Here is a 12,141-nt window from a genome sequence, read left to right as displayed (position 1 = left end):
ATGACACACTTACGTCACACGAGACCATACACACATACACATACATGCACACACAGATGTCATCAAGCCATGCCAAACATTCATTTGACTGGGAGTTAAAGTGATGATGGCCTGATATGTGCATGGCGTGTGTCAGGCTTGCTGATGGTGTTATTGTTGTACGAGGAAGAATACATCTCAGAGCCACACACACACACACACACACACACACACACACACACAGCTGTTTCCTGCATCCCTCTCCCTTCTCTGTCTCTTGTTTGGGGTAGGAAAGATAAGTTACTCCAAACAAGGGAGGTCCCACTCTTTTTTATATTTTCATCTCATATCTTCCATTGCTGCCCTCTCCCTGTGCTGTCTTTATACTCCGGTTTCAGAGTTAAGTGATTGTTAATAGCTTTTAGGAAAAGGGTGCTGCTCTCCACCCTTGTTTTTAAACTGCTCTGACATCCACCTATATCATGGTGTGACATGGAAAGAACAAAGGTGGGGGATTAATAATGTGAGCAAAGAGGTCAAAGTGACATTTTCATGGATTTGTATCACACCAATATGGAAACCTCAGTGTGCCTGTCCAGTTTATATGACAAGGGATGAAATGAGGAAAAACTTTCCTCTCAGGCCCATTTTTCTGCTTCTTACTTTGTGATGTTGTAATGCTTGCCAGTAGTTGCCTGATTTTGAGATTTGTCAAGTGTTTTGTCATGCATTTCTCCTATGGAAGGTTACATGTGGTACACTGACAAGTGAAGAGGTACTCAGCTATTTGACAATTTTGGAAAGATAGGCTATATGGCGTAACTTTTTCCATGAGTTGCATTTCTTAATGATGACTTGGTTCTTGATACCCATTTCTACAATCAAGCAGGAATGCTCTGTAAAGAACTCCACGGCTGGTAATCATGGGTTGTTGTTGGTTTAATGGCCTTACATCCTAAAAAACAAGATTTTGAATTGCACAGTACCAGTTTAATAGCAATGTTACTCTGATATACTGTTTGACTGAAATTCTCCTTGCCTGCACATACAGAAAGGTTAAAGGTCAGGGTCCGCCACATAGCAGCAGCCCTGGAGGGATTAGGGATTCAGGGTATTGCTCAAGGACACTTCAGTGGGATTGATACATGTAGAGACTTAAACCCTCATCTGGTTACTTTAACAGTTGAACGGCCATGGGGTGATCTAAGTGGATGCCGAGATATTTAAATGAAAGGATCTGAAAACACTGGAGGTGCCATGCTTTTATCCCTTTGTGCCTTTTAGAAAATATGAAAACTTTAAAATGCTTTTTTTTAAAAAAAAAAAAAAAAAAAAACAACCACAGAATAACTTGAATAGCAAATACATTTTTCCACCCACACAGTTCCCCCATGTTGAATTTTTGCAATCTGCAGCTCTATAATTCATGATCATCCAAAAAATTCTGATGCATACACTCACACAAACACATTATTTGTCCCCTCACCACTACCACCCTTCACCTCGGTACACATATAACAAAATCAGAGGATGCAGCTGTGTAGTGTGTATTGAATCAGGTAGGGCAGGTAGAGAGGGGAGAGCTTGTAACATTTCCTGGAGGAGTGAGCCCCTTCTCTGTCTCTGCTGCCAACAATAACACCATTGGCAGTCCCAACACAGCCAAGGGTGGGATTGGAGGAGGGCAAGGGGGCAGATGACTGGGTAGGTTACTGAGTTCACCCCGGCTTCAACGTATGACCCTGGCCTTGAGTAAGCACCTGAGACTATTCCATGGTGTGGCCCAATTCAGCACATACCCAACACACCGGAATCAGGAGCTTTGTCATAGCAGACAATGCAGAAGCTTAGCATCTTGGCAAGGACATGTAAATGGAATCAGAGGAATGTTGTTTTGGAGGAAACCGAGTGAGCAGGTTTTGGCCCTGTAGTGGTCGCCAGGCTTTTGTCAAGTCCGACACAATTAGACGGCTTTATTTGTAGCAGGGTTGTGACGTCGAAAGTGATGGTGTTGGTGTGGCGGCTGAAGGAAAACATCCACCCCGGGGGAACAGAGGATGCAGGCATGGGGTAGACCTTGGCAGAGGGCAGACACACCAGGGGAGAGAACAGTTCCATTCAGCCCAAACAAGCTGACATTATCTGCTCTGGGAGTGTGCTGCCACCACCTGCCCTCAGGGTTTTTGTTTTTTTGTTTGTACATATAGATATAGGTATATATACAGAGAGAGAGAGAGAGAGAGAGAGAGAGAGATTACAAGGCAGGCACCACGCCGGGAAATGCTACTTTAAAACGGATGAATATGGCTTGTTTTAACAAAAAATAAAAATAATATATGTCAGTGAGGCACTTTACTTCCAGCTAGCGATGCAAGTGGTCAGCCCTCAGTTGTCACATCACATAGCATACTCCTCACCCACTCGTAGCTTGACATGTGAAAGAAAGACAGAAAGGCAATGAATGAAAGAATGAATGAGTCAAAGAAAGCTAGAACCACCAGAAGCTAAATGTAAGCAGTGTTTCATGAACTGATCTAATATTAAATATTAGGCTGAAGAAAAATATGGCTTAAATAAACAAAACAAACCTTTGATGCATGCTTATGTGGTATGTGTTAACCTTTAGGTTTGATCACGCGTGATTAGAAGGATGTTTTTGATGGTGTTTTTAGACGAGACTGGCTCCAGAAATCATTAACGTGTCTTAATGCCACTGATGATGAGCCTTTCAGACTCTTTAAATCGCTACAATTATACTGTCATCATCTTTAATCTGCATGACACATGTACACACTTAAACACAGACTGACACACACAGCCATGCACACACTCACTTACAGCACACACACTCTCACTCCCTTAAACTCTGTCCAATTAGTCTAGCAGCATCTTTAGTCTCTCAGCAATGATTGACCACATGCATCTATCTGTCTCTGCAATGCTAGTAATAATGATGGTTGTGTGTTTTTCCGTTTGTGTTTGAGTATGTCTACTTGGGCTCATGCTCATGCATGTGATAGTGAGTTTTTGTGGGTTTGCTTGATATGATGTGTTTTAACACATAGCTTAAGCGGGCAGTCAGCCATTTCTAGTCCCACAGCCAAATGACAGCTAGATCATTAGACTGTAGCAGTGAGCATTGCCCTAATTTAACATGAAGCTGATGCATAGCTCCCTTTGTCTCTTTGCGACCTTCACATTCTGCAATGTGTGTGTGTAGGACTGGTGTTTTTATTACTTGTCAGTGTCCATCAGAAACAGAGTTCTCAAAGCCTTTCAGCATTTCGGCAATAACGCCAAGAGATGCCAAATGCTAACATGTTTTCGGGAAATGAAACAACACTGTCATACTTGAGAGGAATTGCAGTGATGCCAGTGGCACCTGGCTGTGTCTCATGGCTATTTGCATCACTGTTCCATAGACTGCAGTCACAGTTGTCTTTCCAATGTGCCTCTTCTTATCCAGTCACACCAGTTTGCATCAAGTTAGTGGCGTGTACACAGAAGAGTCTGAGTTAGCTCCCATTGCTGTCAGATCCTCTAAACCAGATATAGAAATGGTCAGGCTCACTATGCGATGAAAATTATTCATGCATGCAATCCAGCAACAGTATGTAGGCAAACAATGTGAATATTTGAGAGGGAGTGCAGGAAAATGTAATGCAAGTACAGTTTTAAATAAATGCAGACACAGGAGACACACAACAGTCATTTTCAATGTAACCATAATGTATGATTCCCTGAAGTGAAACAGTAGCCACAGTCACAGAAAAGAGTGGGCTCTTGGGTATTGTACCTTTTATGTTATCATAATTACAGAATGTCAATTGGTTATGCAATTAGTGTACATTAGTGTACATAGGAGAAAGTGATGTATATACGGTTTCATAAGGCACAGGTAGCTTTATGTAACAGTCAGTGCATGATCGGCTCTCATGAATAAAATGTTATGGTTTAAAACACTTTCTAATACATCACAAACTGGAGACCCAGCCCCGTTGTTTATTTATTTCATTTTTGTTATGAAAATATCACTGATTGTTACCTGAGAAATAATTTAAGCAGGTTTCTAATCATACTTTGTCATCCTTCCATTCTGCGCGTGTGTGTCCAGAGGGAGTGTGTGAGATTTGGCTGACCAGTGAAGACACAGGAGCATACGGCAGAGACATCGGGACAGACCTGCCCACTCTGCTGTGGAGACTGGTGGAGGAGATTCCTGATGGAGCCATGCTGAGGCTGGGCATGACCAACCCCCCGTACATACTGGAACACCTAGAGGTACGGGCTTTATGCCAAGCACACAATACACGACTTTCAAAATTGTCAGATCGCTGTGTTGTTCACATTATGCAGTTTTACATCTTGTAATCAGAAATCTCTGTCGTGGTCTTGTGGGACAGACTCATCGTGAATCTCCGATGAGTCTGTCTGGTCCCCAAACTGTGTTTTGTCACAAAAACATGCGAGAAGTGACACGTGTCACAGGTGCTATGACTCGTCCCCCAGGTTCCCCCTCACTCCGTGTCTTGTGCTCTCATTGGCTGTAGCTCATCGCCACTCTCATTGCCAGTCACAACACTTTTCACACTACAGGGTTTGGACTCCCTACAGGTCCAGATATTTAGCCTACTTGATGTCTTTCAGATTTCTATGCTGCATCGGACTGTGTCCTTGAACAGATCACACGTAGCGATCGAGTACTGAGCAAACGCCGATTTGCTCTGATCTTTTGTTTGACGATCTACAAAAACTGTCTGGAAGTGGAAAATCACGGCTACAATTGTGTAGTGTGAACACGACATTGTACAGTCTCGCACACACACGCACACACACACACACATACATACACACCTCCCATTCCACCATTTTCATAATACATCAGTCATAGATGGAAATAAACTATATTTTGGTGGCAGAGTGTTGTTTTTTTTGGCTTTCTCAGATGTAGTCTTTATCTTCTCTGATAGTCTTCCATCCTGTGCTTCCTACTGAGCAAATAAAATTGCTTTGCCTACATTCAATAAACTGATTGCCTTTCTGTTTTGCTTACCAAGCAGTTTAGCTGTTCTAACCTTAGCGCTTATACTCCATTCATTAGTGCGGTTCATTTTCTGTTCTCCCTAATGAGTCAATTAAGGACCATTGTGTCCTCTTTAGCAACACCATTTTATCAGCCATTACCGTCTTCCCTAGTGGAACAATGGACATTGTTAGCCTCTCTCTCTCTTTCTGTCTCTATTCTTGCTTGTGTCTGACTCTGTTTCTCTGTCGGACATGAATTTGCTATCATTCCATCTCTGTCTTTTTCTCCCCTCTTCTCTCCCAGTCAGTCTCTTTCAGTTTATTTCTCAATTCTTTCTGAATGTGTTAACGTATAACATGCTATCATATTATCGTTATCGCCGCTCTCCACCTTCAGTGGACAGTGACAGCAGTCGACCTCCTCCTCCTCCTCTGGGGGGTTCAAGCTATTCCAGCGCAGATTTTTATGTGAAATTGCGTCTCTCTTATTAGTCAAAATGGCAAAGTAGGGCAGATGTCTCATTCCCATTAATTTCAATGCCATAGATTCATTTGATTCACCCAAATAAATTCCTGTTGTATGGACACTACATACAGTAAGTAGAGAATCAGAACCCAAGAGTGAGAATAAAAGAAAGCTGGATTCACTGATAATGGCTGGCAATATGATGTATTTCTGACTTAATAAGAAGGTTGGGGTGGCAGATTATGCGATGATGGACTATTCAAAAGCGAGTGTGTTGGATGATAATAAACCAGAACAGTGATTCAGTGCTTAGAGGATAATCTTGTCTTGTAGCAAATTTTAGCTTCCTCTAATTCATTAAATTCCAGCCACTGGAATGCAACCATTGTGTCATAGGAAGACACCCAAAAATGCCCCACATTGTCATCATGCCACTTGTGTCATTTTGAAAATTTGGAAACTGGAGGCTCTGTATGAGGGCAGAGATATGGGAAGTTAAAAAATGAAGAGAAAAGACATTCAGCGCTAAATAGTGTAATGCATTCAATTACTTTTAAATACATTCATTTATAATATCAGCTATTTATTTAATGGCTAAGAAAATGGAAAAAAGTGAAATGATTAGGCATGATGGGGTGTGCACTCCTCACCCACTCTTATCATCCAGAGCGCTGTTTTACATTGTTTGTGCCCCAAATCCACTCATCCAGGCTTTCTACATATTTGGACAGCACTCATATCCAACAGACAGTAAAATATAAAGAAGTAGTAACCTGGCAATGCTGACGGGCATAAAGAAATATTGGCTGCAATGGTAGCCATGTGTGGAGCTGCAGACGTCAGCAAGGGTAAGATGATAGTGAGGAAAACAAGAAGAACCGAAAAGAAGAAAGTAGGAACTTGGATAGGTGGACTTCGGGATGAAGCAATGAAGAGAGGGATCAGTGATGGGATTCTTGAGGTTTCCGTCAGTGTTTCAGGTTTATTTGTCCACAAAGGTATTATTTCTAGTTGGATACGAATCACATCCCAAAGGAGACGACTTTGGAAAGAGGAGGAAGGCCAAACCTGAGCAGATCAGCGCAGGGATGGAGGAAGGGAAGACACAGAAGGCGGAAATTCAGGAATATCAACCTCGAAATGTGGAGGGGGAAGGAAAACATCAACTTTTCAACAATGGTTAAGTGGAGTTCAAAACATATATACTTTAGAATTAAACAATCATGGATGGACGAAAGGAGGGCAGAAATGGGAAGTAAATTGGGGATAAAGGCCCGAGGATAGAGACAAGGGGTAAGAAAGAGTGGGAAAACTGCTGTGGGAAGCAGCAGTGGAGGTTGTAATTAACCAGGGGTTAATGGAGGTGGCTAATTGTCCCCCACATGTATAGGTTGGCTTTCTGCTTGGCTACATTACAATTAAAAAACCACCCTCCTAATGATAGGGAATAACAATTAACTGATAATTAGAAATATACTAGGACGACACACTGGCTTGCTCTATGACAATGTGTGTGTGCTTGTGTCTGTGTGTGGAGAGAATCATTTCATATGCTTCTGGCCCTCTTATTGTTTAAGTCCATGCATTGAATTGAATTATATCTTTTTTTGCTTTAATTCCTCAGTCAATTAACCTACATAAGGAGAGATGGGAGTGCTCTTCTTTAAGTTATCATTGTCTTTTGTTGATCCTGTCCTCCATTACCCTTTATCCCTGCCGCTGCCTTCCCTTCGTCCCCGCTCTCAATTTAAGAAAAAAAAAAAAAAAGAAAGATAATGGTGAACCCCCCACCAGCACACACCACACGCATGCCTAACTCTTTATTCTCTTACTTCCTCTGCTTCTTCTTCTACTTCTCTTCTTCTTCCTCTTCTTCTTCATCCAGTTCTTTTGAATCTACCTTTGTTTTTCTCACCTTCCATTCATCATCTTTTCAGTCTTCTTTCTTCTTCAATTCTTCCCCCACTTCCTCCTGTCATCATCTGTTTTCTATATGCTTTATCTCATTATTCTTCTCCCTTTAATAATTTTCTTTATTTATCCTTCCCTTACACCAAATTCTGTCTTTCCCCTCTGTTTTCTATTTTCCCTGTTCTTCTTCCTCCTCCTAACTCTTGTTTTTCTTGGCTCTGTTTTTCCTCCCAAATCCTAATTATCCCTCTCAGTTGTCTTCCTTGTCTCTTCTCTTCCGCCCTCTCTGGATGATGGCAATGAAAATGAGTGTGTGATGATGATGAAGGCCAAATCTCCCAAGCCCACCTGAGCATTTTTTTTTCAGTAAAGGGCAAATTGTTTCCTGCTTTCTTTCCTTTTGAAGAACATCGGCCCTTATATAACAGCATCACAACGAATGGCTTTGATTGTAGCTGAAAAGGCCAAGTATCCTCTCCACTTGTCCCTAAAAGATCACCCTCTCCAAACACTCTCTCTCTCTCCCTCTCTCTCTCTCTCTCTCTCTCTCACACACACACACACACACACACACCCACCCTCTCAAATGAATCTACACTCTCTTTCTTTCTGCGTCTCTCTCTGGCACATTGCGGCACACCTTCCTCCTATATACAGCCTGTTTTTCTGACAGATGTAGACAGCCTCATAGCGCCATTTGCTGATTGGAGCAGTTACAGGTCCAATCGCCTCTCATGGGCCACTTGTCTTTGACATTTTTGTTGATTGCATTGTGCCTTTAATGGTCCCTTTTCAAGATGGTACATGGAAGAGGAAAAATGTCTCTAACAATGCTGCTTGCTTTTGTATCTTTGTATTCTATTTTTCACTCTGCTGACATTTTTTTCCTCTCTCCGGCACTTCCCCCTTTCAGCAGAACTTTTGCTTTTCAAGGGGAAAATCCACCCTGAAAAATGAACTGAGTGGTGTTCTAAATATGGCATTGGACAGATGAATATGTCTGATACATGAACATGTGCAAAACAGCCCAAGCTTGACACCAGAAAGCCAAGGTTATTGGCTCGTGCTGTCTTCATCCCACACACATTCACACCTTGGAGTGGCAGACAAACTGAGCCCTGCTAATCTTCACATGGATGTAGCCTGTTCATGTTACCTGTCAACCGTCAACCAGGCTGATCTTTGCACATCTGTAACCACGTCTACATCTAGCCTTTTTAATGTGCATTTTGCCATGTCAGATTTAAAAAAAAAAAAAAAAAAAAGCTTGATGGAAACAGCAAATGCTGAATAAAATTGCCCAAAAAAATCACCAAAAAGTTTATACACTCGTTTGAAATGGAAAAAAAGTATTCATTTGCTAAAAAAGACAAGTGATAATTTGCATTGAAATTGCTGAACAGCACAGGACGTGTGCCGAGGACTTAATCACATGATCATTTTCTTTTTGACCTGTGAGTCATGGCTGATGGTGGAAACGTCCTCGGTTACAGGTGGACAGATGAAGAAGACAAGACATTCCTTTGTCTTATAGACGGGAAACAGTAACGGGAAACTTGCCCAATATTAACCAGCTGTTGATGGATCCTGACCGTCTTTGCAAAACTAGGCACGGCCATGTAGCTGGTTGCCTATAGCAACCAGATCATGATGATGATGATGGTGATGACAGGCCTTGTGGAAATGCATCTTAAATTGTGTGATTTAGTTTTGTTATGTTCTGCAGCATTTTGGTATTTATTTGGTTAAATGGTAAAATTCTTTAGTTTTGAATGTTTAAATGTTTAGTGTGCCACTATGCCCTACGTTTCCTGACATCCTGTTTCTGCCAGGATGTAATTGGTGAATGCAGGCAAATTTCATGGTATTGACCTCAGTGAGAAAGAAATCCTCAGGCTGTATATCAGGATATACATTGATAGTCTCATGTCAGATCACAGGGATAATGCCAGTTTTATTTTAGTTTGGAATTTGCCTTTAATATTGCATGCTCTGATAACTTATGGGGTAAAAATGGGGTTAAACACAGGAGAAAAGACAAAGAAAAGACCGATTCTATCTGTCTATCCGTCTGTCTATCTCACACACACTGCCCTCTGTTTTCTCATTCTGTAAATTCCTAAGAGCTGTCAAGAGCGTAAAGTAGGTTTTCCGATCAAACTGTTGTGCGATTGTGTGTGTATACCTGTGCATCTGCTTGTGTATGGATGTGTGTGTGTGCCCCTGTGTGTGTGCTGAATCTAGCATGCTAGCAGACTCCATAAATGAGGTGTGAAAATAGCCCCCCTTCCTGCTCTAGCCATCAGTCAGGCTGAGATGAATGAAATAGCAGTTGTCCACTAAACATCCTCAGCAGAGCTTGTCTCAGTGCGACCAGCGATACATCAGACACGCCGTTCACACTCTCTCCACTGTCATCTCACGCGTATCACTGGTGTGGTTGTGTAACTTTGTGAGCAGAGTGGTTCGACCTCACATTTTGCCTCATCATATTCAGTGAGAAGTCCTTAATTGGTTGTTGAATGATTTGAATGTAAAATGTTGATGTTTTCCATTCTGGACTAAGAAAAATGAGATTTACAACCCAGGGGGGAAAAAACAAGCTTCCCACTGTCTGTTACTTTCACTTAGATACACACAGATACACAGTCAAAGTTTTAATATGGTGACAATTTAACGTTAACTATGTGTCTTCACATTTTAAGTGTGAATATTCAGCTCCTCTAGCAATATCGGGAAAGGGAAAGCCTCAGTAGCACAAAGCAGAAAAACCTAAATTCTATCATAGCAATTAGTGGGGAATCGTGTCATGTGGGACAGGACAGACTCTGTAATTTTTTTCCTCAGTCCCTCCCCTTTTTTCAACCATTTGTATTCCAAAGAGGAGGTGGGAAATGCGTGACCATTCACAGTTCGCCGTATCCCCAGGGGGCCCTGGGCAGCCTAACAAACTAACAGATACCCGCAACGAAGTGAAATCTCCATCTTCAGCACAGTCTGCTAATTTTCATAACCAGGATGCATGCATTCACTCTCTCTCTCTCTCTCTCTCTCTCTCTCTCTCTCTCTCTCTCTCTCTCTCTCTCTCACATGCACGCACGCACGCACGCACGCACGCACGCATGCACGCACACACACACACACACACACACTCTCAGACACACACCCCCTCTCAGACCATTTTCATTTTAATGAAGCCTTTGGGAGCCTCTTCCCATTAGTAGCCTAATGTAGCATTGTGAGAGGGACCCGACACCAAATGGATGCTCAGAGCAAAGCTATTTTGATTTGGCTCTGAATTATGACTCCTGACTTACTGCAGTGAATTATGTCCTCTGAATTACCGAGGTGAATTCTGGCTTTTGAGCGATGGAGAATTATGCACAGGCTGCCCATTTCAAAAGTGGCATTTCAGCGGCCATCTTTGTTGTGTTTTTTGTTGTGCCTCAAGACACTTTTTGTGTGCAGCTGCCCAAGGGCAAATTGAATGAAGCCAGCGATAATAGCAGTGGTTAAAACTAATTTTCTGCAGTTTGATAATGTAACCCATTGCTTCATTACACTCTGAAACTGCTTTGACTGTGGTTTTGCTCATTTTGGTTTAGTTTTATTTTTGGTAAAGACATGTTTGTTAATGTTTGCTGAAATTACGTAGACAGTCTGAAACAAGCAACATTGAGAAGAGACAGACCAAAATTGCATTTTTTAGTCGAACATAACAGAGTTGAGATGTCAAGCATGAATGTCAGGACACGATGGTTGTGTTTTGATGTGTGTGTTGTTCAGTTCTTGCACACAGATACCCCCTGTAGTCTAGCACAGCCAAACTCTGATTTTGTTTCCATTGTTCACTTCATGAAACAGAGTCGGGGCACTGTTAGGTTCAAACTGTTTGAAAAATGGGTTGCAGCAACGGGTGTTGCTGATTGTGAATTGTGATGATTGTGATCTGATTGATCTGTCTATCGTTAGCTGACTAACACAAACAGCAGCAACTGTGATGGTGAAAGTGAACAAGCATATCAGTAAGTATCCTGCTTGTTAGCATGTTGGAACATGATTCTTCACAATTTTGGAAGGAAAATCCGCACTGATATCCTGTTGTTTCTGGTTTCCAGTTCAGTTCACTGTAACTGTCTCCACATGGTCCACCGATCACATCGCACAGCCTCGCAGAGACTTGATGTGAAGTAAAGATTTGAGTGCAGGTACATGACATGTACATGGGAGCACCTTTTCAATCCCAAATATGTAAAATCCAGGATCAGTTTTTGTACAGAAATGCTGTTTTCATGGAAGCTCTTCTCTTGTTTGTGGCTGTAATGCTGGCAGCTCCTTCCAGCAGACACACGGCATTGTCCAAGGCTACAGGCGCGTTTGATTTCCTGTGTTACAGGTGTGTTGTGCGCCTGTTGTGTCCTGCAGAGGAAAAGTGCACTCCAAAGTGTTTGAAATGTGGAAAACCGATGGGACCCATCTACTGCTGAGTGCAGCTCCCACTGTGTGTGTGTGTTTGTGTGTGTGCATTCAGTTGCTTGTTCTCTCCTCCTGTTCTCTTGAGAACCCTCTCTTAAATCAGAGTAGAACCCTTTCTCATTTTGTGTTGGCACTCCGTTGAGTCTGTTTGTGTGTGTGCGTGCGTGTGTGTGTGCACGTGTGCGTGTGCAGACGTGTAAAGCCATGCTGTTTCCTTGGTGGCTCTGTGTGCTAAGTGTTAGGAGTGTTGTGTCCGAAGGTGAGCTGCCAGCAGGTTTTACATC

General features: G+C 42.3%; 1 protein-coding gene across 1 annotated transcript in view; it reads left to right on the top strand.

Moving 5' to 3' along the window:
• cdkal1 (CDK5 regulatory subunit associated protein 1-like 1) overlaps nucleotides 1-12,141 on the top strand; it is a 318,909-nt gene that overhangs the window by 174,632 nt on the left and 132,136 nt on the right. The window contains exon 9 of the mRNA XM_030072443.1: nucleotides 4,094-4,260. Within this exon, the coding sequence (XP_029928303.1) occupies nucleotides 4,094-4,260 (167 nt within the window). The remainder of the gene's footprint in view (nucleotides 1-4,093; nucleotides 4,261-12,141) is intronic.

This window comes from Myripristis murdjan, chromosome 16 (genome assembly GCF_902150065.1).
Source record: "Myripristis murdjan chromosome 16, fMyrMur1.1, whole genome shotgun sequence".
Taxonomy (NCBI): domain Eukaryota; kingdom Metazoa; phylum Chordata; class Actinopteri; order Holocentriformes; family Holocentridae; genus Myripristis; species Myripristis murdjan.
This window is presented reverse-complemented; position numbering and strand designations above follow the sequence as displayed.